Source organism: Piliocolobus tephrosceles, chromosome 7, assembly GCF_002776525.5.
Source record: "Piliocolobus tephrosceles isolate RC106 chromosome 7, ASM277652v3, whole genome shotgun sequence".
Classification (NCBI taxonomy): domain Eukaryota; kingdom Metazoa; phylum Chordata; class Mammalia; order Primates; family Cercopithecidae; genus Piliocolobus; species Piliocolobus tephrosceles.
Genome location: NC_045440.1, coordinates 28,255,201 through 28,280,421, shown reverse-complemented (window position 1 = coordinate 28,280,421; position 25,221 = coordinate 28,255,201). Strand labels below are relative to the sequence as shown.

At 41.1% G+C, this 25,221-nt stretch overlaps 1 protein-coding gene across 2 annotated transcripts; it reads left to right on the top strand.

The window, feature by feature from the left end:
* The first annotated feature begins 3,339 nt into the window (after positions 1 to 3,339).
* SARAF (store-operated calcium entry associated regulatory factor) lies at positions 3,340 to 23,055 on the top strand. Of its 2 annotated transcripts, XM_023214627.3 has the most exons (6): positions 3,340 to 3,809; positions 12,584 to 12,762; positions 16,584 to 17,001; positions 19,114 to 19,252; positions 19,895 to 20,046; positions 22,256 to 23,055. In XM_023214627.3, exons 1-6 carry the CDS (start codon positions 3,707 to 3,709, stop codon positions 22,279 to 22,281), a joined length of 1,017 nt encoding a protein of 338 aa, XP_023070395.1. In that variant the 5' UTR covers positions 3,340 to 3,706; the 3' UTR covers positions 22,282 to 23,055. The 2 variants fall into 2 exon arrangements, with proteins under 2 accessions (XP_023070395.1, XP_023070396.1); XM_023214628.2 differs by lacking the exon at positions 12,584 to 12,762 and having other exon boundaries at positions 3,443 to 3,809.
* Positions 23,056 to 25,221: the final 2,166 nt, after the last annotated feature.

Here is a 25,221-nt window from a genome sequence, read left to right as displayed (position 1 = left end):
AGTCAAGATGGTCTCGATCTCCTGACCTCATGATCTGGCAGCCTCAGCCTCCCAAAGTGCTAGGATTACAGGCATGAGCCACCGTGCCTTGTGACATCTGGCTAATTTAAAACATTTTTTTTTTTGTAGAGATGGGGCCTTACTATGTTGCCCAGATTGGCCTCAAACTCCTGGTCTCAAGTGATCATGCACCTTGGCTTCCCAGAGTGCTGAGATTACAGGTGTGAGCCACCGTGCCTGACCCAAGGCACTTACTTTTTTGCAATGACATAATTTGTTGGCTACCTCTCCCACTAGAATGTTTATTAGTACAACCTTTCATGTTTTGTTCATGACTGTCCAGAACTGTACATAGTGCATGGTGAGAATCTCAAATAACAAAAATTCTGTTGTTAAGGTAATTAGTGATTTCTACATTGTAAAATTCATAGATCAAATTTTGCTTCAAGCTTTCAGCAACAATGGACACTGTTGACCATTCTTTCTTTCTCTCAATTACTATATCCTATTTTCCTAGTTCTTCCTCCTTGTTCACCAGAGGTTACTTCTCAGATTCTTTCTAGAATCTTCTTCTGCTCAAGGTTCAAATGTTAGTGTTCCCATAGCCTGGGCCACCTCTTTTGTGGTATCTCAATTCTCTCCTTATGTTACTGTATCTCTTCTCACATGTCTCAGTTCATTTTGTGTTGCTATAACAGAATACCTGAGACTGGTAAATTTATAAAGAATAGAGATTTTTTTCTTACGGTTCTGGAGGCTGGGAAATCCTAAGTCCAGGGGCCTGCATCTGGTGGGGGACTTCTTGTTGTGTCATTTCATGGTGGTAGGCAAAAGAGAAAGTGAGCTGAACTCATCCCTTTTATCTGGAACCCACTCCCCAATAACTAACCCACTCCTGTGATAACAGCATTAAGAGCTCTGCCCTCATAACCTCATTACCTCTTAAAAGTCCCCCCTCTCGGCTGGGCGCGGTGGCTCAAGCCTGTAATCCCAGCACTTTGGGAGGCCGAGACGGGCGGATCATGAGGTCAGGAGATCGAGACCATCCTGGCTAACACGGTGAAACCCCGTCTCTACGAAAAATACAAAAAACTAGCCGGGCGAGGTGGCGGGCGCCTGTAGTCCCAGCTACTCGGGAGGCTGAGGCGGGAGAATGGCGTAAACCCGGGAGGCGGAGCTTGTAGTGAGCTGAGATCCGGCCACTGCACTCCAGCCTGGGCGACAGAGAGAGACTCCGTCTCAAAAAAAAAAAAAAAAAAAGTCCCCCCTCTCAACACTATTGCTTTGGGGATTAAGTTTCCAACACATGAGCTTTGGGGGACACATTCAAACCATAGAATCCTGACATTAAATGCTACCTTTATATTTACAACATAACTACCAAATTTACCTTAGTTTTGAACTTCCGACTTTTACAGTATATCTGTTTATTTGACATGTTTACCTGGATGCCTAATAGTCACCTCAAACTTAAGAGAATAGAATTCTCTATGATCTCTATTTCAGTCCTTGGTCCCACCATTCCTTGGTTCCACGCTGAGGTCTCACTGCTCTGCCACCTCTTATTCCACTGTTCTCCTAACTTACTTTGCTTCAGTTATGGCCTTGTTTGCCTCTCTTATCCCCCAAATTTTGTTTTATTCACTGCTGTATCCCCAATACTGATAACAGTGCCTGGTAGGTACTGTTAGGTACTAGTAGGTGCTCAATAAAATAATCTGGTAAACATAAAGTGTTTTTTTGAGTTCTGTGAGCCATTCTAGCAAATTATGGAACTCAAGATGGGGGGTCATGAAAACCCTAATTTATTCGTTGAGAAGGAGTCTCTCTCCGTGGCCCAGGCGGAGTGGGGCAATCTTGGCTCACTGCAACTTCTGCCTCCTGGGTTCAAGCGATTCTCTTGCTTCAGCCTCCCGAATAGCTGGGATTACAGGTGCGTGCCACCACGCCCAGCTCTTTTTCCTATTTGTAGTAGAGATAGGGTTTTACTATGCTGGCTAGGCTGATCTTGAAGTCCTGACCTCAGGCGATCCACGTGCCTTGGCCTCCCAAAATGCTGGGATTATAGGCATGAGCCACCACACCCAGTCTGGAAACCCTAATTTATAGCTGGTTGCTCAGAAGCACAGGTCACAACCTGAGACTTGTGATTGATGTCTGAAGTGGGGGCAGTCTTGTGGGACTGAACTCTTTATATCATCTGACCGAATGACTCTTCCTCAAAACACAAAGCTAGGGCTTTTGCATCCACTTTTCCCCGGATGGGAAGATGAGTCCCCTGATCTTTGTAGGGCTAGTTCTTCCTCATGATTCAGGTCCCAAGCTTCAAAAATCACTTCCTCAGCAAGGCCCTCCCTGAAGTTGTGTCCCCAAGCTCCATTGTATCACCCTGTTTTTCCATCAATGTAGTTATCACTACCTATTATTTTTGTTGCTTAATTGGTATGTCGTTTGTCCTATTCCTTTTTTTTTTTTGAGATGGAGTCTTGCTCTGTTGCCCAGGCTGGAGTGCAGCGACGCGATCTCGGCTTACTGCAAGCTCCGCCTCCGGGGTTCAAGCCATTCTCCTGTCTCAGCCTCCGAGTGGCTGGGACTACAGGAGCTCACCACTGCGCCTGGCTAATTTTTTGTATTTTTTTAGTAGAGACGGGGTTTCACCATGGTCTCCATCTCCTGACCTGGTGATCTGCCCGCCTTGGCCTCCTAAAGTGCTGGGATTACAGGCGTGAGCCACCGCGCCCTCGGCCCATTTATCCTATTCTATTTCAATGAGTACAGGGATCTTGTCTGTATCCTCCACGCCTAAAACAGTGCCTGGTGCGTATTAGGTATTCAACATATACTCATGGAATGAATGAATGAATGAATGGAAGAAAGAAAGAAAGAAAGAAAGAAACCCGGGCCTGCCAGACCTCAAAGTTCAGAGAACTGTTTTCTCTGGTTGGTTCTTCATTCAGACAATATTTTCTCCACCTGACATTTTATACAGTCTTCCGGCCTCCATGCGTAAGGAACCATGTAAAGGTTCTGAGCCTTGAAACCAGACAATAATATTTCCCCGCTACCTTTCGGCTGAATCTTCTCTGTATTTAGCAACAAGTCAAAGAACACTGACCATGCGCCAGGCGCTATGCTAAGTGCTGAACACACAGAGCTGAATAAAGCACAGAACTTCCCTTGGTACAGTTATTGAGGCTTTAATAATACATAATTTGACTACATTTCTTAGATTTCGCGTCGTGACGTTTTCAGCCTCTCAAACTGCAGCGCCTACGCACAGAAGCTTCCCGAATCTCAGACCAGACACAACAAGGCAGCTCATAGCCCTCGCCCCGCCCGCGGGCGCATCCGCGTCCGCGTCAGGCCCTCGGCCCAGCCCACACCATGGCGCCGCGCCTCGAACCCGCCTCCTGCCGCATCTCGCCGGGTCCTCGGCCCCGCCCATACCGCCTCGCCCCGCCCCAAACCGCGCTGCGCTCCAGGGGCGGGGCCAACGACGGCCACTCACGGCGCCCCACTGGCCGCGGCGGCAGTGACGTAGGGTTGGCGCACTGACCCATTGCGGCTGCGGCTGCGACTCTGCAGTTGGACAGTCCTTTCGCCGCCGCCAGAGGTTTCGGTGTCGCTGCGAAGCGTCGCGCGCGCTGCCGTACCCGGGTTCGGCCCGCAGGTGTCTGACAGCCCAGCGCCATCTTCATCGAGCGCCATGGCCGTAGCCTGCGGGCCGGGAGCGGCCGGGCACTGCTTGCTTCTCGGCCTGCATTTGTTTCTGCTCACCGCGGGCCCTGCCCTGGGCTGGAACGACCCTGGTGAGTGCTGCCGGGGCCCTCAGGCGGTTCTCTCGCCCTTTTCCGCCGCCGTCAGCCGGTGCAGGCTTCCCTGCGTTTCCGTGCGCCGTCTTCCCGGAGCCTAGGTGCCCGGATTCCCCATGTCCGGCCTCTTTGCTGTTCGTGCCCTCCCTGGTTCCGCTGCTCTTCACAGGCGTCCTGGTAGGCGGGTAGGGATGGCTCGAGTGGGCGGGGCGGGACGGCTGGGGATCCTCAACGTCCCCTTTCTCCCTGCCCCAGACTCCCGGAATTTGCCCACCGTCTTCTTTCTCATCTCTAAGTATGACTGGAGAGCTGGACACTCACCTGCGCATCTGCTTTGTTGTCATGGCTGTGTGATTGTGTGATGTCATCGTGGCCGGCTGTTGTCATGGCTGCCTGTTGCTGTCGCCGGCCGTTGCCTGCCACTCGCAGTCTCTGAGTCACTCTTAGTGGACAGGGCTGCAGACCTCGCAGGTCTGTTAGCAGAATCGCAGATTGCACTCTTTCTTTCTTTTTTTTTTTGAGTCGGAGTCTCACACTGTCGCCCCGGCTGGAGTGCAGTGGCGTGATCTCGGCTCACTGCAGCCTCCGCCTCCCAGTTTCGAGAGATTCTCCTGCCTCAGCCTCACCAGTAGCTGGGATTACAGGTGCCCGCCACTATGCCCGGCTAATTTTTTTTATTTTTAGTAGAGACGGGGTTTCACTATATAGGCCAGGCTGGTCTCGACCCCTGACCTCGTGATCCACCCGCCTCGTCCTCCCAAAGTGCTAGGATTACAGGCGTGAGCCACCGCGTTTTTATGAGAACCTCTTCCTCTTATTCTGACGATTGCAGTGAAGTAAGTCGCGCGGCACCAGCTCTTCCCTTTGGCTTTCACCGTAGAGAAGAATTTAAAAAATAATTTTCTGTCTCTTTTGTTTTTTTTTTTTGGTGGTGGCACATGCTAAGTGGATTCTAGGGAAGAGGTTCTTTTATGTCAGTACGGTATTAAAATTGTCTAAAGAATTTTCATGGGATCAGTAATATTCCGTGCAATTAATACTATATGTCTATATACTTACATGCAGATTTTGACTTTTTTCATTTAATAAATGACGCATGCTGTTACATTGTAATTTTGTAAAAAAAAAAAAAAAAAGGACATCATTTTTGGTTCGCGGAGTAAAGATGGCATGGAAAGCATATTGCCTTTGTGATTTGGTGATTGGAAATGCCTGCATTGTCGAATTTAAGCAACAGGTTTATTTCTGTAATAGCCTATTTTATTCTTACATGCTGAAATGAGAGCGAAGGTGCTATTTGCAAGCACATCACGTTGAGTAGTCATTTGATGTGGACGTTTTATTATCAAAAAATAAAAAGCCACTTTGTATTTAAATGTCTGTACGTTTTTCTTTTGTATTTCTAGAAAGTTGTATATGAGTGGGAGACTTGATCAGAATTACAGTTGAAAACCTACAATGAAACATTAATTTGTTGAACTTTGAATCAGTTGGTAAATAAATTTAAAAAGGAAGTTTACAGTTGAAGAGTCAGAAGAACTATAAAAACTATAAAAGAAGAACCAGATTTAAAGATGAACCACTTCCTCGTTTATCTACGCTGTAAAACTATTGTTCTGGAACACAAAGCACCAAAATATTTTGCAGAGTAAACTCGATTGTTTTATGTAAATTCTTCCTCAAAGTTTACTTTGAGGAACTTTTTTTATGAAGGTACTTCATTGGCATACTCTTTATTAAGTCTTTTAGTAAAGCATTAATCAGCTCCCTAATTTATCTTTTGTTTGACTTGGATGCCCTTTAGCTCACGTTGAGCAGTAATTTGTCTGGAAAAAAAAATTAGCACCGTTCTAAAGAGATTACCAAAGAATTTTCAAAATTCTTTATTGAATGTAGTCTTAAGTTACTCTTCAGGGTATTGGGGATACAGCAGTGAACAAAACAGTGTCTTGCTTCCAAGGACTTTACCTCTATTGGGGAGAAATAGCAATAAACAGATAAACATGTAAATAGCATGCTATATTGTGAAAATTGGTATGCACCGTGTATGATAAACAGGGTGAGGAGGACATGTTGTGTGGGCAGAAGTGGAGACTTAAAAAACGTACATTGGTCAGGGAAGTCACTGCTAGGGTGACATTTGACTGGAAACCTGAAGTGGGGAGGAGGAGTAAATGACCTGAAATTACTTATATCTTTAAAGGGTCATTTGGGCTGCTCTGTGGAAAACAGACCGAAGAGGGTAGGAGGGAAGCAGGTAAACCAGTGAATTAATATATATTGGTATCTATTTTAATATTGTACAGTAAGTTCTTAGAGTGGTGACCGCTTGGACCAGGGGAGGAGCAGTGGAGTTGGTTAGAGTAGCTGGATTCTCTTGTCACCTGTTTGGAAGGTGGAGCTAACATGATCTTCTGAAGGATTAGATGTAAGAGTGAGAGGAGAGAAGATGAGGAGAAATCCAAGGTTTTTGGCTTGAGCAACTAGAAGCATGAAGTTACCATTTCCTGAGATGTGGAAGAATGTGGAATGATCAGGTTTAGAAGAGTTTGGTTTTGTTTATCTTGTTTGAGACCTGCCATGGATTTTGATTTATGAGTCTGGAGTTCAGGGAGCTCCTGTGTCCCTTGACTGATGTAAATACTGGGGCGCGGGTATTAGAATTTTGTTCTGGGACGTTAAGAATCTCTAGGGAAGAAAGATGCTATAGGATTATGGTAATGCTATTCCATCTTAAAACTTTCAGTAATGTTTATCATAGCTGATCATGTGTTATGCTTCAAGTACTCTGCCAGATAATAAATTACATCTAAGCTTCACAACACATTTCAAGGTTGATAGCATTTTAATTTTGTAGGTGAGGAAACTTCTACACAGGTAAATTAAGTGCCTTGGCCAAAGACATAGCCAGTTAGTGACACCAACTTAGTTCAGTGTTCTTTGCATTTTTGCAACTCTGTTACAATAAATTCAATTTATTATTAACACAGTCTGATTTTGCTAAACCATTGAACATTTTCATTGTTTTATTTTTTATTTATGAGGAAGTAGTAGCTTGTGTTTAATGTAGCATAGTTTATTTTAATATAGTTTTTGGAAATTTTAGATCCTTAGCCCATGTGGAATTAAGTTTTTATATAGCTTTAGGTGGATTTTCTTGTGGCTGCATAGTCAATTATGCCACTGCTACGTATTAAAGAAGACATCTTTTATCCACTAAATTAAAAAGACCACTTCATCGTACTGAATTCCCACATGTATCTCGATTTATTTCTGATCTTTCTTTTGTTTCACAATTTCCTTGTCTCTGTTCCAATTCCCTACTAGTTTGATTATAGTCTTTTTTTTTTTTTTTGGTACGGAGTCTTGCTCTGTCGCCCAAGCTGGAGTGCAGTGACTGGATCTCAGCTCACTGCAAGCTCTGCCTCCGGGGTTCACGCCATTCTCCCGCCTCAGCCTCCCGAGTAGCTGGGACTACAGGCGCCCACCACCTCGCCCGGCTAGTTTTTTTTGTACTTTTTAGTAGAGACGGGGTTTCACCATGTTAGCCAGGATGGTCTCGATCTCCTGACCTTGTGATCCGCCCGTCTCGGCCTCCCAAAGTGCTGGGATTACAGGCTTGAGCCACCGCGCCCGGCCTTTTTTTTTTTTTTTTTTTTTTTTTGAGATGGAGTTTCACTCATGTCTCCCAGGCTGGAGTGCAGTAGCAGCAATCTCGGCTCACTGCAACCTCCGCCTCCTGGATTCAAGTGATTCTCCTGCCTCAGCCTCCCAAGTAGCTGGGACTACAGGCGTGTGCCACCATGTCCAGCTAATTTTTGTAGACAGGGTTTCACCATGTTGGCCAGGCTGATCTCGAACTCCTGACCTCAGGTGATCTGCCCTCCTTGGCCTCCCAAAGTTGGGATTACAGGCATGAGCCACCATGCCTGACCGATGATAATAATTTTATAGTAACCTTTACTATCTGGTAAGCTATGTGTTCTTTTTTTTTAAAAAAACATTGTTCACAGGACCTTTAACATAATTTATTTCCCCCAAAAACCCTAGTGGGTTCCTGGTTGGAAGTATATTTAGGTCTCTTTATATATATATTTTCTTACATAGATAGGATATTGACCTTAAGTTTATTGGATTGATTAGATTCATATTAAATACTTGTGGGAAATACATCATAGGATATGTTGTAACATCAGTGTGTTCTACCATTAGCAAAGCGATGGTTGGCAAACCCAGCCAGACTCTTTCCTTTAGAGTTTTTGAATACATTTCTCCATTTTCTTTTTCTATCCTGTTGAGATATCTGAAGCTTTTCTAAGTCTTATCTTTTCTATATGGCTTGTTTTCCCCCTATTCTTCTGGCAATTAGTAGAATCTTTTTTCGTCTAGAGTGTTCTAAAATTCACTTTTTGTGTGCCTCTGTGTGGTCTGTTTCTCAGGCCTGGGTTTTTGTTGGGCCTTTTCAGTATGACAACTCAAGTCCTTCTGTGTGGGAGTTTTGCTTGAATTACAGCCTGGAGTTTGTCTAATCAGATTCCTTTGTTCATTCTTTCTGAAACCGTTGTTGGATTTTTGGACTTTCTGAACTGGTCCTGAACTGGTAATTTTCTTTTTTTTTTTTTTCTCTCCTGTCTGTTTTCTTTTCTTTTCTTTTCTTTTTTTGAGACGGAGTCTAACTCTCTAACTCTGTCCCCCAGGCTGGAGTGCAGTGACGCCATCTCGGCTCACTGCAACCTCTGCTTCCCGGGTTCAAGCGATCCTCCTGCCTCAGCCTCCTGGGTAGCTGGGATTACAGGTGCCTGCCACCACACCTGGCTAATTTTTGTATTTTTAATAGAGACGAGGTTTCACCATGTTGGCCAGGCTGGTCTCGAACTCCTGACCTTGTGATCCGCCCATCTCGGCCACCCAAAGTGCTGGGATTACATGCATGAGCCACCGTGCCTGGCCTTTCCCTCCTACTTTCTTGTCTTTTTGCTCTACTTTCTTTTTTCTTTTTCTTTTTTTTTTTTTCGGATGGAGCCTTGCACTGTCGCCAGGCTGGAGTGCAGTGGCATGATCTCGGCTCACTGCAACCTCTGCCTCCTGGATTCAAGCAATTTTCCTGCCTCAGCCCCCCCGAGTAGCTGGGACTACAGGCACATGCCACCATGCCCAGCTAATGTTTGTAGTTTTAGTAGAGCCAGGGTTTCACTGTGTTGGCCAGGATGGTCTTGATCTTTTGACCTCGTGATCCACCCGCCTCAGCCTCCCAAAGTGCTAGGATTACAGGCATGAGCCACCGCGCACGGTGTCTTTTTGCTCTACTTGCTAGAAGATTTTCTTCTAACAGTTCTGTTGTATGTATGCATGTATTTATTTATTTCTGTTTTGAGACAGGGTCTCACTCTATCACCCAGGCTGGAGTGCATGGCTCACTGCAGCCTCAACTTCCCCAGGCTCAGGTGATTCTCTCACCTCAGCCTCCTGAGTAGCTGGTACTGCAGGTGTGTGCCACCACACCTGGCTAATGTTATAATTTTTTTGTAGAGACAGGGTTTTGCCATGTTGCTTAGGCTGATCTTAAACTCTTGGGCGCTAGTGATCTGCCTGCCTTGGCCTCCCAAAGTGCTGGGATTACAGGCATGAGCCACTGCACCTGGCAGTTCTGTTGTTTTTAATCTTAGTTGTCCTGTTTTTAATTTCCAGAAGCTCTTGTTTTTTCTCTGAGTATTCCTTTTAAAAATGGTTGTTTTATTAATGCAGTCTTTTTCTCTTATCTCTCTGAGGATATTAGAGTGTTTTTTAAAAAGTTTTCTTCTTCTGCATGGTCTCTTTTTTCCTCCTGCTTCCTTTTGTTGTTGTCCTGTTCTGTCCTGGTTGCTATATTTCATGTTAGGGGCTGTTTTGTCTGTTTAATGTTACTGTAACACAATACCACAGACTGGGAAATTTATTAAAAAACTACCTTTATTTCTCCAGTTGTGGAGGCTGAGAAGTTCAATATTAAGGTGCTGGCATCTAGTGAGGGCCTTCTTGCTGTGTCATGCCATGATGGAAGGCAGAAAAGGGAGAGAGTGAAAGAGGGGAAAGGGGCCTAACTCATCCTTTTATCAGGAGTCCACTGCTGCGATAACCCAGTCCTGCAAGAGCAGCATTAATCTATTCATGAGGGCAGAGCCCGCTTAAAGGTCCCATCTTTCAACACGGTTGCATTGGGGATTAAGTTTTCAACACGTGAACTTTGGGGGACACATTCAAACCACAGCAGGGACTTTTGTCATATTTTTAGTAATCCTTGGCTCCCTGCTCATGGTTAACCCTGGGGAACCAAAAAGCTCATCGGAAGCTATCAGTGTGCAATTGCAGTTTTGATTTTGAACTTCACAATAGGGTTACCTAGGTTGCTCTTTTTTTGGAGGAAGTTCCTGATGCCACTGTATTTAGGTACTTCTTCTTAGTTAGATTACCAAGGGAGTAGTCATCCAGTCTCCTACAGAGGACAAGGGGATGGCTGTTAGCATTTTGTGCACGATGTGGGAAAGGAGAACTGTGATTTCATCTGTCAGAGTGCACACAGTCACTTGGGTTCCCTGTTTGGTTGTTTTTGTACCCATGCCTTCTACTATGCCAGATGGTCCCCAATGCAAATCTCTTCAGTTTTATCCTCTCCAGAGAATACATATCCAGACAGTTTCCTTAGTGGGGAAGAGGGAGTTAGAACAGTGTGGAGTTGGGGAGAGGATCTGGGGATATGGCTTGTTCTCAAGTAGCTTTCACACTGTAGTGTATATTTCAGGCATCTCTCATTCCAGAGCTGCCATTTCCCATTTTTTGTTTTGTTTTGCCTTTTTTTTTTTTTTTTTTTTGGATTCTGTTATGTACATCAAGTTGATTCTCAGTAGTTTCCCCCCTTTGCTGTTCTGGCATTTGACTTTCACTTGGGTCTAGTCACCTACCATTAGTCCATTTGCTTTCTCCTTCCAAAATTCTTCTGTCATCTCCTCTTTGGTTTTACCTGACCGCAGTCATTCACATCATTAAAACAATGTATTTATTACAGTTTTAGTAGAATTTTGGGAGGCTGCAAATTCTGCTAATTTGACAGGTTGAGTTATAGGGAATTGGGTACTCACAAAATGATAGAAAGTCATGCCTATTACATCTGCCACACTGAAAAATAGGTTGCTCATGTCAAGCCTCTTGACAGCCAGGAAGCTGATTAGAGGATGCTATCAGTTTGAAAACCCACGGTCTCCATGCCTGTGTTTGCTAGCTGAAGGACAGAGCACTGTATAAGTCTAGGGTCTGCTTTCCGGATTTTGCTCTAGTCCCTCTGGTTGGCAGAACTGAAATTGCTTTTGTCAACTACAGCTGCAAGAGGTTTTGGGATTCCTTTTGCTTTGCAGAAAGGCACACCTGTTTGAGGGTGAAGTGGATCTTGACTGAGCCAATCCACAGCATCTTCCATCAATAATCCACAACATGATAAATAGGAAGATTTTGTCCTTATTTTGCAATACATAGAAATTCTTTTTTTTTTTTTTTTTTTTGAGATGGAGTTTCATTCTTGTTGCCCAGGCTAGAGTACAATGGATCTTGGCTCACTGCAACCTCCTCCTCCCAGGTTCAAGCAATTCTCCCGCCTCAGCCTCCCAAGTAGTTGGGATTACAGGCATGCACTACCACTCCCGGCTAATTTTGTGTTTTTAGTAGAGATGGAGTTTTGCCATGTTGGCCAGGCTGGTCTTGAATTCCTAACCTCAGGTGATCTATCTGCCTTGGCCTCCCAAAGTGCTGGGATTATAGGTGTGAGCCACCATGCCTGACCTAGAAATTCATTTTTGTACAGGAATGCCAGACATAATTTTACTGTTTTGACTCCTCCTTTCAAAGTCTCTTGTCACTATGTTTTAAATTTTTTAGTTTGTGAAATAGTTTAAATAGTTTTGATTTTTAAAATTGTGAAATATCTAAAGTATTTAAACATACAGAAGTGTACAGTGAACATACATGTAGTCATCACCCAGTTTTATTGAATCATCACATTGTACCATATTTGCTACAAATCCCCCACTCCCAGTAATAAAACATTAGGAATAGAGATAAAATCTCTTTCCTTTCTCTCTCCCTAGACTAGATACTTACTTGAATTTGGTGTTTAATCCTTCCCATATGTGTTTTCATGTTGTTGTTATATACATATATAGACATTAACAGTATGTAGTATTGTTTCGCCTTCTTTAAAGGTTTATGTAAAGCTATCATACAAAACATTCTGCAACTTGTATTTTGTTTAAAATGTTTTTGCCATTTATCTAGTTTGATACATGAATTCTAGTTCACTCATTTTAACTGCTGTGGAATATTTCACTGTAATAGATGAGAATATGTTAATCTCTTCACCTGTTGATGGACATTTAAATCATTAAATGTGCTTCAGGAACATGCTTATATTTTTGTCATTTTAATTAACCACTATTATTATTACACAGTAGTACAATGTTTCAGTTAGTGAACTTTTTATTCTTTTGATTTAGCAAAAATGATGTACAACTTGTGCTGTAGAAGCATCTGGCATGAAATGCAGGGAGATCTTAAAAGTGTGACCTGAATTTTGTGCAGAAGGCCTGAATGTTGTTGGGATAGCTTTGAGAGGTGGATTCATCCTCTCTTAGCCATTCTCAGAAGGCGAGAAAGGCATTTCCTATGACGAGAGTTTTGTTAGGATGAACCTTTCTTTCTCTGACATGATATTTACTTTGTGTTCCTCTGTTTTCTTGCTATTTCAGACAGAATGTTGCTGCGGGATGTAAAAGCTCTTACCCTCCACTATGACCGCTATACCACCTCCCGCAGGCTGGATCCCATCCCACAGTTGAAATGTGTTGGAGGCACAGCTGGTTGTGATTCTTATACCCCAAAAGTCATACAGTGTCAGAACAAAGGCTGGGATGGGTATGATGTACAGGTAATATCCACTACAGTGATGGCAGTCTAAATGGGGGTTTTTATTCAGTAAATTGTTTATTGGGACATTATTCAGTATTTTGAGGGAGCACATACTAGAAATCTCAGATCAGCCTAAAATATGTAAGTAAATCAGTCACTCTTCCTGTGGAAGAAATGGCCTCCAAAATAAATGCACCGATTTTAAAGCCTGAAAATACTTATTGTAGTTTTTGTACCATGACCTCCTTCTAAGATACTTGTAAATTTTCACAACTTTTTATATACTTGATGGTGAGGGATAGGGGATCTCTTGTGGTTGTCATTTTCCTGTCATTCCTCAAAGAATACCAACCTACCCTTAAGACAAAGTTGAGATAATTAGGAATTATAGATCGTAAATAGTAGGGGTTCATATATCTCTATTGTGCTTCTAGCACTTGATTTTAAAATTGTCTTATAACTGAGGGTGGTTACTTTTGAATGGAAGCATTTCAGCAGGTTTCATTTATTGTCTTTGGGACACTGGTATTTTGTATACGAGCAGAGCATCTCCTTGAAGTTCCCAAACTGAGTATGCTTTAAATATAGATTTTGTTAAATGAATTCAGTTTAAATCACTAGTTACATATTTCTACTTTGTATTCTGACTGCTTTCAAAAGGGATTTAAGACGACTGGTCACAAGGCAAGAAACTTGTGTTGACGATTTCGCCTCTCCATCAGAATGATATTCTTGTTTGATACAACCTTTATGCATGGTCTTTGCAATTCAGAGAGGAAGTTGATGTGTACTGGGTGATACCTCCTTCACAATATTTTCCCCCATTACTGCTAAGTTGAATCATAGAATCCTCTGGGTTATAGCGGAAGTCTCACTCCCACTTGACTTACGACTTTTACAGTCTTGATGGGAAAAAAAGGCAGTACTGGTGATGTCATTCATTAAACATGTATTAATTGCAATATAAAAAAATGGATAAGGTAGAATGAAGAAGCTCTCTTAGTAGTAGAAGAGGTAAGACAAGTACTCAGATGACATGTAGGTCCCAACACAACATTATAAAGTCACGTCTAGTTGAAGTCATTGGGATTTAAAGGATGAGGTATTTCTGCTGTGTTAGGAAGGAATGATAACATTTTTAGAGAGGAAGGGCTAGAGAAGGGAATAGCATGAGCAAAGGAGTGTTGAGCATATCATACATTGGCTTATGTTTAGTAGCTGGAGAGAGGCCATTTAGTAGCAGGAGAGAAACTCCTTCTATTCCAAGAGTTGAAATTTAAATACAGTACTTAGAAGCTACTTGTAGTACGCACGATTAAGGAAGTGGTAGTTAACATGAAATACCAATATAAGTTTAGCTTGTTTTATTTACCTAAGTCAGCAAACTTACAAATCTTCCTCCAAATAAAATTATTTTAAAAACAGTGTAGTAACAGCAACAGCAACAAAAGAAAAACTGCATCTTATCCAAATGAAAAACTTTTGACCGTCAAAGGACATCATCAAGAAAGTGAAAAGACAGCCTACAGAATGGGAGGAAGCTTAACAAATCATAGTTGGTGAGGGATGTGTATTAAGAATATAAAATAACTCTTACAACTCAATAAGAAAACAACCAAGTTAAAAATGGCAGAGCCTCTGAATAGACATTTCTGCAAGGAAGATACATAAGTAACAAATAAGCACATGAAAAATGTTCCTTATTAGCCATCGGAGAAATGCAAATCAAAACCACAGTAACATACCATTTCACACTCAGTAGGATGGCTATAATAAAAAAGATAACAAGGCTGGTGAGGATGTCGAGAAAATGAAACCCTTATACACTGCTGTTGGGAATGTAAAATGGTCCAGCTGCTTTGGAAAATTGGCATTTCCTCAAAAGTTTAAACATAGAGTTACCATGTATGCCTCAGTCATTCCACTCCAAGGTATACACCCAAGAGAATTGAAAACACATGTCCACACAAAAACTTGCATACAAATGTACATAGCAGCATTATTCATAATAGCCAAAAAGTAGAAACAATTCAAATGTCCATTACTAATGAATGATAAATAAAATGTGGTATATCCGTGCAAATAAATATTATGTAGCATGTGTACCAATACATGCTACAACGTGGATGAATCTTGAAAATGTTATGCTAAGTGAAAGAAGCCAGTCACAAAAGACCACATATTGTATTATTACATTCCTGTGAACTGTCCAGTTAGGGAAATCCATATAGACAGAAAGTTGGTTGGGAGGGGTGCAGAGGGCAGAATGGAGAGTGATTGCTAATGGGTACAAGATTTCTTTGGGGTGACGAAAATATTCTAAAATTGATTGTGGTGATGGTAGCACAACTGTGAATATACTAGAAACCATTGAAATGGGTGAATTGTATGGTATGTGTGAATTGTATTTCAATAAGGCTGTTATAAATGAAATAAAATAGTGTGTCTGAACTTTGAAAGAGGAAAATCATTTGTACAAAAATTTGCAGAAGGGCAACAGAACCAATTAAATCTACTTTAGCTTGTATCTTTTTTTTCCTTTCTTTGAGACGGAGTCTCCCTCTGTCGCCCAGTCTGGAGTACGGTGACATGATTTTGGCTCACTGCAACCTCTACCTCTGGGTTCATGTCATTCTCCTGCCTCAGCCTCTATTTGTGAAGTAGCTGGAATTATAGGCATGCGCTACCATGCCCAGCTCATTTTTGTATTTTTAGTAGAGATAGGGTTTTGCCATTTTGGCCAGGCTGTTCTCAAACTCCTGACCTCAGGGGTGATCCACGCGCCTTGGCCTCCCAAAGTGCTGGGATTACAAGCATGAACCACCGCACCCAGCCTTTAGCTTGTATCTTAAGAGTTAAAGAAGCATATTGCTTTTTCACCACAAAATATAGAATATAGACCAAACTTGGGCATATGTTTTTTTTAAGGTGGACATTTTTGGGGCTAGCCTGGGTTCGTTTTGCGTTTTTCTAAATATCTTTAAAATATACAAGAGAATTACATAGAATTGGACCCTGGAAAGTTAGTCCGTGGTTTTATAAAATTTGTGTAGAAAGGTTTTTTTCTCACAGGGTTGTGTAATATCTCTGTTGCTTTGTGTAGCTACCAGACATTCATATATGATGCTGTTTTGAGCCTTAGCATCTTTTAAGAAATCTGTATTTTTAAAGAAAGCCTCTTGAACAACAATGGCAAAAAGTTGACATTTTCGCAGTTTGCTTAAATTGTATAAATTATGGAATACTTAATATGTTCAGATGGATATATAACATGTATTTGTAAAGAATGAAGAATAGTGATAAAGTGAATACTCGTGTACGCACTATCTAGCATAAGAAGTAGAACACAGATACCACCATTATCTTTGAAGCCCCTCATTTTCCCTCCCTTCTAGTCACGAGTACTTACTGTCGTGAATTTTGCGGATCATTCCTTTGCTTCATTTTGCAATTTTATGACGGATATATAGCCCAAGTAACATTTTTTTTTTTGAGACGGAGTCTTGCTCTATCACCCAGGCTAGAGTGCAGTGGCACGATCTTAGCTCACTGCAACCTCTGCCTCCCGGGTTCAAGCGATTCTCCTGCCTCAGGCTCCTTAGTAGCTGGGATTCTAGGCACTTGCCATTGTGCCCGGCTAATTTTTGTATTTTTAGTAGAGATGGGGTTTCACCATCTTGGCCAGGCGGGTCTTGAACTCCTAACCTCGTGATCCACCCGCCTCAGCCTCCCAAAGTGCTGAGATTACAGGTGTGAGCCACCACGCCTGGCCCCCAAGTAACATATATTTAATGAAAAAAAAGTTTGTTTCTAATAGTCTGTTTCTATTTTTCTTCACAGTGGGAATGTAAGACCGACTTAGATATTGCGTACAAATTTGGAAAAACTGTGGTGAGCTGTGAAGGCTATGAGTCCTCTGAAGACCAGTATGTACTAAGAGGGTCTTGTGGCTTGGAGTACAATTTAGATTATACGGAACTTGGCCTGCAGAAACTGAAGGAGTCTGGAAAGCAGCACGGCTTTGCCTCTTTCTCTGATTATTATTATAAGTGGTACTCGGCGGATTCTTGTAACATGGGTGGATTGATTACCATCGTGGTGCTCCTTGGGATCGCCTTTGTAGTCTATAAGCTGTTCCTGAGTGATGGGCAGTATTCTCCTCCACCGTATTCTGAGTATCCTCCATTTTCCCACCGTTACCAGAGATTCACCAACTCAGCAGGACCTCCTCCCCCAGGCTTTAAGTCTGAGTTCACAGGTATGTTTCCCTCGCAGTGGCCATAAATAGGGTGGGTGTGAGGTTAGTGCATCCTGCGCTTGGTTTTGAAATAGAAAATCGTTGCATTGGGAAACCAAAGGAGGTTTATCTTTTCATTTTGTTTTTTACTTTCAACTTCTTTTACCTCTTCTGTTCTGCTCTCTCCCAAGGTATATTGTGATCGCTATGTTAAGAATGCCTGATTGGCCAGGCACCATGGCTCACGCCTGTAATCCCAGCACTTTGGGAGGCTGGGGTGGGCAGATCACTTGAGGTCGGGAGTTTGAGACCAGCCTGACCAAGATGGTAAAATCCCATCTCTTAATAAAAATACAAAAATTAGCCAGGTGTTGTGGCGGGCACCTGTAATTCCAGCTTCTTGGGAGACTGAGGCATGAGAATCACTTGAATCCGGGAGGTGGAGGTTACAGTGAGCCAAGATCGTACCAGTGCACTCCAGCCTGAGTGACAGAGCGAGACCCTGTCTCAAAAAAAAAAAAAAAGCCTGATTAAATTATAAGTACTCTTAATCAGAGAAACTTGATCAACTTTGCTAACAATCATTTGCCCTGAACCCTGTCTCACACTATACATAAAAATTAATTCTTTAAGTAGTATAATTCTCAACGTAAAAGGCAAAACAATTAAGTTTCCAGAATAAAACATAGGAGAATATTTGTTATGACCTTAGGATGGGTAAAGATTTCTTAAACAGAACGTAAAAAGTACTGGCCATAAAAGACTTTATTTAGTAAATTAGACTTTATTTAAATTAAGAACATCTAATCATCAAAAGGCACGATTAGGAGAGTGAAAAGGCAAGCCACAGACTGGGAAAAATTTACAAAACATATTTCCGGCATATATATGTGTCTAGACCATAAAATGAACTCCCATAAATCTGAGCACCAGGCAGACAAGCCCTCCAAAGAGGACTTGAATGGCCATTTTATAATAAGAGAAGACATCTACTTCACCAGTCCCCAGCCTTTTTGGCACCAGGGACCAGTTTTGTGGAAGACAGTATTTCCACGGACTAGAGGGGTTGGGTTGGGGTGGGATGGGGCGGGGAGGGAAGGTTTTGGGATGATTCAAGCATATTATGTTTATTGTGTACTTTATTTCTGTTGTTATTACATTGTAATATATAATGAAATAATTAACAACTCACTGTAATGTAGAATCAGTGGGAGCTCTGAGCTTGTTTTCCTGCAACTAGACAGTCCCTTCTGGGGGTGATGGGAGACAGTGACAGATCATCAGGCATTAGATTCTCATAAGGAGCACACAACCTAGATTCCTCGCATGTGCAGTTCACAGTAGGGTTCATGCTTCTGTGAGAATCGAATACTGCTGCTGATCTGACAGGAGGTCGAGCTCAGGTAGTAATGCAAGTGATGGGGAGTGGCTCTAAATACAGATGAAGCTTCAGTTGCTTGCCTGCCACTCACCTCCTGCTGTGTGGCCCAGTTCCTAATAGGCCACTGACCAGTGCTGGGGTCCCAACCCATGATCTACATGGTCAATAAAAATAAGCAAAGGTGCTTAGCATCATTAGTCTTCAGAGAAATGCAGATGAAAACCACAGGGAGATTATTTTTAGCCACCAGATAACCACCATAATGACTAATGTTAAAAAGACAAGAGTACCAAGTGTGAGCAAGGATGTAGAGTGACTGGAACTTTCATACTTTGCTGGTAGGAGTTAAAATGGTAAAACAACCCAAGCATATGCCTACCCATTTCTATTCCTACATAAGTACCTGGGAGAAGTGAGTGCATGGTGCACCAAGAAAGATGCACAGGAGTGTTCATAGCAGTTTTGTTTATAACAGCCAAAAAATGGAGGTAGAATTTTATAGCAAGACCCTCCCCAGTCCTAAAATCTATCCCTCTCCTCCCATATCTATGGGAAATGCTCTCCTTCATTATAAACCAGTATTTTACAAATACGTCTTTGAATACAACTTGTTAATAACTTGATGCCTTAGTATTATTAATAGTTCAGTACAGATGAAATAATTGAAGTGTTATATTGGTTATATTATCTTTGCTTTCGTAGACTATGTCATGTTTAAGTGAGGATACATAATAAATCATTTTTATTTTAAGGACCGCAGAATACTGGCCATGGTGCAACTTCTGGTTTTGGCAGTGCTTTTACAGGACAACAGTATGAAAATTCAGGACCAGGGTTCTGGACTGGCTTGGGAACTGGTGGAATACTAGGATATTTGTTTGGCAGCAATAGGTAAGCTTTTTGCATTTATCTCTCTTGCTCTTTAATTCAAGAGACTTCTGCTTACAATTTAACTGCATTTAGTTTCGCTAAGGAAAATAAATTCTGGTGACATTAACCTATTAAATAAGATTCTCTGGGAAGGGGGAAGGTACACTGTATGTGTTTTGATCAGTATTGTATATGTTATTTTCTTTCATTGTGTTTCTTCCTATGTCACCCTCATAGATATTATAAGATAAGAAAAAGACTGTTTAGTTGACATCTGAGAAAATGAGAAGGCAGGAAAGAATACAATATTTGGGGAACAGTTAGTCTGGTTTGGTAGGAGAATGATAAAAGTAAGGCTGGAAAGAGCTTGGGGCCAGATTTTGGAATATGAAGTATTAATGGTAGTTTAAGCTTAGATTTTATTTGAGGACAAATTCAGAAAGAAAGAGCATTGACTCCCTGTCACTTTCCCCCAAAGCAATGACCATAATAATGGCAGAAATATGAAACAGTTTTTATTTCATGTTAATTCTGATATACCAGAACATTCAGAAAAAAATACTTGATAAAGGTATTTTTTTTCCGACAATTTAGGAACAGGAAGGTATTTAAAAATTATAGCCACAAGAAAAAAATGCCTAACCTACTTTTATGCCTTTAAAGAGCGGCAACACCCTTCTCCGACTCGTGGTACTACCCGTCCTATCCTCCCTCCTACCCTGGCACATGGAATAGAGCTTACTCACCCCTTCGTGGAGGCTTGGGCAGCTATTCGGCATGTTCAAACTCAGACACGAAAACCAGAACTGCGTCAGGTAAGAGCAAAAAATACAAGTTCATTTTAACCTAGGAGTAAAGCACAGAAATAGTTTTGGAACTTTAGAAGATGATTATCTATTTAGCCACCATGGTTTTATTTGGTGTGTACCTACCAAAAATATTAATAGCACAATTAACTGAGATCCCACTTCTAAACATTCTTTAAAAATCAAACAGGGATTTGATTTGGACTTAGCTCTACCATAGACCAAGGTTTTAACTTGAACCTTACTGGATGCTAGCTTCCACATATATTTAATTCTGTGATCTCTAGTGATCCTTTAAGTTCTAAACTAGACTTTTCTAAGTAGAAGCTTAAACTTAAAATTCAGTAACATTCAAAAAAGATATTGAGGTATATTTTAATTTTCAAAAATATAATGTTTACTGGAATGCTGAGAGAATATTTTGTAAAAAGCAAAGATATATATAAAAAAGGAATAACTGGATTAAACATCAAATCTAATTGGAAGAAAATGGGAGCTGCTGGGTAAGGAGGCCATGAGAGATTGCTGTGGAGTAGATTTGTCTTTCAGGAGAAAGAAGTTATAGAACAGTGATTAATTCTTGAAATTGATAGAAAAATACATTTAAATGTGTTTTAAAATGTGAGTAGAATTCTCATAATGCTGGTTTGGATATACATTGATACATTCAATTAGAAGAACTGGTACTACCTCCTAAAATTGAACCTGTGCATACCTAGGACATAGCAGTTTTGCTCTCAGATATATAGCGACAGAAATGCATACACTTGTATGCTGGCAGATAAGCACAAGACTGTTTATAGCATCCCTATTCATAAATGCCCAAAACTGGAAACAGCCCACGTATCCATCAGCAGTAAAATGGATGAATAAATTGAGTTATGTTTGCTGTATTGCAGTGGGTTACTGTGCAACTAAGAAAATAAGCAGTTGTGTGCAATAACATGGATAGATCTACCAAATATAAAGAAGCCAGACACAAAAGAATATATACACTATGATGATAGCAGTTATATTTTATAAAATACACATGCAAAAACAGGTAAAACTGATCTGTGGTGTTAGAGTATGAGATAGTGTGTACTTCTGGGGAGAAAAAAAGGAGTTGGGAGAATATATAAAAATATGACTAGGTAAGGCCAGGCGCGGTGGCTCACACCTATAATTCCAGCACTTTGGGAGGCTGAGGGGTGGATCACCTGAGGTCAGGAGTTCGAGACATCAGCCTACCCAACAGGGTGAAATCCTGTCTCTGCTAAAAATACAAAAATTAGCTGGGTGTGGTGGTGTATGCCTGTAATCTCAGCTACTTGGGAGACCGAGGCAGGGGAATCACTGGAACCTGGGAGGCAGAGGTTGCAGTGAGCCGAGATTGCGCCATTGCACTCCAGCCTGGGCGACAAGAGGAAAACTCTGTCTCAAAAAAAAAAAAAAAAAAAATCTATATATATCTATCTATATATATGTATGTATGTATAAAAATATATATAAATGTATATAAATAAATATATAAAAATATAAATATATATAAATAAATATATAAATATATAAACATATATAAGACATCTGTCATGATGTCTTAATATATATGGCTAGGTAAGACATGACAGAAGAAAACTCATTTATATATATTTTTTATATATCTATATTATATATATGACAGAAGAAAACTCCTTCTCAGTGGAAAGAAGACTTGCAATAAATCATGACTATCAACTAGAAATGTATGGGAATTATATGAAAGAAAATCATAAAGACCAAATAATCTAAACCTGAAAATAATTGAGAGACTTTCCAGATAGGAAGACTTGTCATCCTGTAGCCTGTGTGTGTGTGCATGGTGTCTAAATAATGCTTAACCATCTGAAGTCCATAACCCTTTCAGGGCATGGCTTATGTGCCACTGGCCTCTGTCTTTTTGGCTTAGACTTTGAGTATTGCCTGTACCATGGTGGCTCCACTATAGAATGCATCTTCTTTTTTGGGGTCCTAACTGTCATTCCCAGCAACCATGTGCGAGTGTAGGCTCAATGATTGGGAAGGTTGCTGTGGGAGGCGATGCACTGTCCTGCTCAGCCCAGTTCCACCTAGTGGCTCACTCTTTCCTTTCCTCCTATCTCATTCATTTGCTAACAATAAACATGTATGACTTGTAATTTTATAAGCAATTCTAATGCATTTTTAAAAACTAATGTAAATTTTACCCCTCTCATTCTAGGATATGGTGGTACCAGGAGACGATAAAGTAGAAAGTTGGAGTCAAACATTGGATGCAGAAATTTTGGATTTTTCGTCACTTTCTCTTTAGAAAAAGTGCTACCTGTTAACAATTGGGAAAGGGGGATATTCAAAAATTCTGTGGTGTTTTGTCCTCTATAGCTTTTTGTATTCTATTATTTGAGGCTAAAAGTTGATGTGTGACAAAATACTTATGTGTTGTATGTCAGTGTAACATGCAGATGTATATTGCAGTTTTTGAAATGATCATTACTGTGGAATGCTAAAAATACAGTAATTTCTAAAACCTGTGATGCCCTAGGAAGCATTAAGAATGAAGGTGTTGTACTAATAGAAATTAAGTACAGAAAATCTCAGTCTTAGGTGGTTGTAGCTGATGAGTTATTACCTCATAGAGACTTTAATATTCTATTTGGTATTATATTATTTGATGTTTGCTGTTCTTCAAACATTTAAATCAAGCTTTGGACTAATTATGCTAATTTGTGAGTTCTGATCACTTTTGAGCTCTGAAACTTTGAATCATTCAGTGGTGGTGATGGCCTTCTGGTGAGTATTACCTTCTGTAGGAAAAGGTAGAAAATAAGCTCTAGAAGGTTGTTGTGAATGACTGTGTGCTGGCAGAAATGCTTGAAACCTCTATATTCAGTTCATAAGAGGTAAAGGTCAAATTTTTCAAAAAAAGTCTTTTAATAACAAAAGCATGCAGTTCTCTGTGGAATCTCAAATATTGTTGTAATAGTCTGTTTCATCTTAAAAATAATCAATAAAAACAAGGGGCTTAGTCTCATTCTTTCTATTAGCCTAGGCACAAATAAATGTTACCTTTTTTTTTTTTTTTTTTTTTAAAAAAAACACGTTTTCCCAAAGGGAAAAGTTCATGCAGAAGTTCTGTCTCCCTAAACAATAATTTTATGTGGTAGTCATACCTTAGTCTTTTGGTAAATGTTTTCAAAAAGTAATTTAGAAATGGTCTGGAAGCCTCTGCCAACAAATAGCTTTTTAAAAAAATAATTAAATCTCCAAGCCTCCCAACTCATCAGAGATTGTACACTTAGTTAAGCTTCATAACCTGAAAACCCCGGTTTTATGTCTTATGTGTTTAATGCTTTTTGCCATTTAAAACCACAGTTACTTTTCAGCAACCAGTAGGAACCAATTTAAAACAAACCCTTATTAAAACTTTAAAATGTGATTTAGGGGATAGTTGCAAGGGTATTGCAATTAGAACTATCCTCTCTTCATCAGTGAAACAGTAGAAATTTTAACTGATAGAAGAAACACAGCTCTACTTTATGTATGTTCCACTAAATCCTTACTCCATTTCTCCTTAGTAGAAGGATATGGAGTAAAAGAGAATGCAGTTTGTTGCCTGTTTTTTTGAGACAGTCTCGCTCTGTTGCCAGGCTGGAGTGCAGTGGCATGATCTTGGCTCACTGCAACTTCTACCTCCCAGGTTCAAGCAATTCTCCTGCCTCAGCCTTCTGAGTAGCTGGGATTACAGGCTCCTGCCACCAAGCCCAGCTAATTTTTGGTATTTTTAGTAGAGATGGGATTTCACTATGTTGGCCAGGCTGGTCTCAAACTCCTGACCTCAGGGGTTCCACATGCCTCAGCCCCCGCAAAGTGCTGGGATTACAGGCATGAACCACCGCGCCCAGCTTACTCAAGATTGTTTTTGAACATAGTACGGCAGATCATTGGGATTGTAAGAAAATAATGAGTTAATGTAAAGAGAGGTGACTAAAAAAAAGTTGACTAATTGGTGACTTTCAAGCTACTCTGGGGAACCCTAGGGATGTTCTTATGAGGTTCTTTCAGAGGGTCCCTGGAGAGAAGGGAGGAAAAGAGGCAGAGTATAGGTTTCAAACCCCACCTGAGTGTTCCTCTTTTATCTGTTGTGTATTTGCACTTCCTTGTCATTTATTTTTTTTTATTTTTATTTTTTGGTAGAGATGGTGTTTCACTATGTTGCTCAGGCTAGTCTCAAACTCCTGGCCTCAAGCAGTCCTCCCATCTTGGCCTCCCCAAGTGCTGGGATTACAGGTATGAACCATTACTCCCGGCCCTTTGTTGTTTATAGAAAAGATTCACATATATCACCTCCCCAAATGTAAAACTCAGAATAATAAGATAGTACAGCTAAGTCTCCTTAGGGAACAAGATAAGGGTCACTGCCAAGGGAGACTGGGGCACTTCAGTGGAAGATTGGTGTGCCCTGTTAGGAGGGCAAAGAAAGGACAGAGGAGTGAAAGGGAACTGAAGACAAGCTTTGAAGTTTTATACACATGAGAGTTCACTAGAACCTTTGAATGTTAAGATGAGGTTTCTGGTATTTTAACCAGTTAGGGGTGTTTCTATAGATTCAAGCAGGTTTCTGTATGAAGCTGCTTGATCTTTTCCATTCTGACCTTGTACCTCCTTAAGACTGGTTTAAGTTTTTCTAATGTTCTTTTTTTTTGAGACAGGGTCTCGCTCTCTTTCCCAGGCTTGAATGCAGTGGTGCAGTCTTGGCTCGCTGCAATCTCTGCCTCCTGGGTTCAAGCAGTTCTCTTGCTTCTGCCTCCCGAGTAGCTGGGAGTACAGATGCATGCCACCATGTCCAGCTAATTTGTGTGTGTATCTAAATATATGTGTGTATATATAGATATGTATGTATATCTATATGTGTACATGTATATATACACATATATACACATGTATATACATATATGTGTGTGTGTATATATACATGTATACATATGGATATATATTTTTTTGAGATGGTATTTCACTCTTGTTGCCCAGGCTGGAGTGCAATGGCGTCATCTCGGCTCACTGGGTTCAAGCGATTCTCCTGCCTCAACCTCCCAAGTAGCTGGGATTACAGGCGCCTGCCACCATGCCTGGCTAATTTTTTATTTTTTATTTTTGTAGTTTTAGTAGAGACGGGGTTTCACCGTGTTG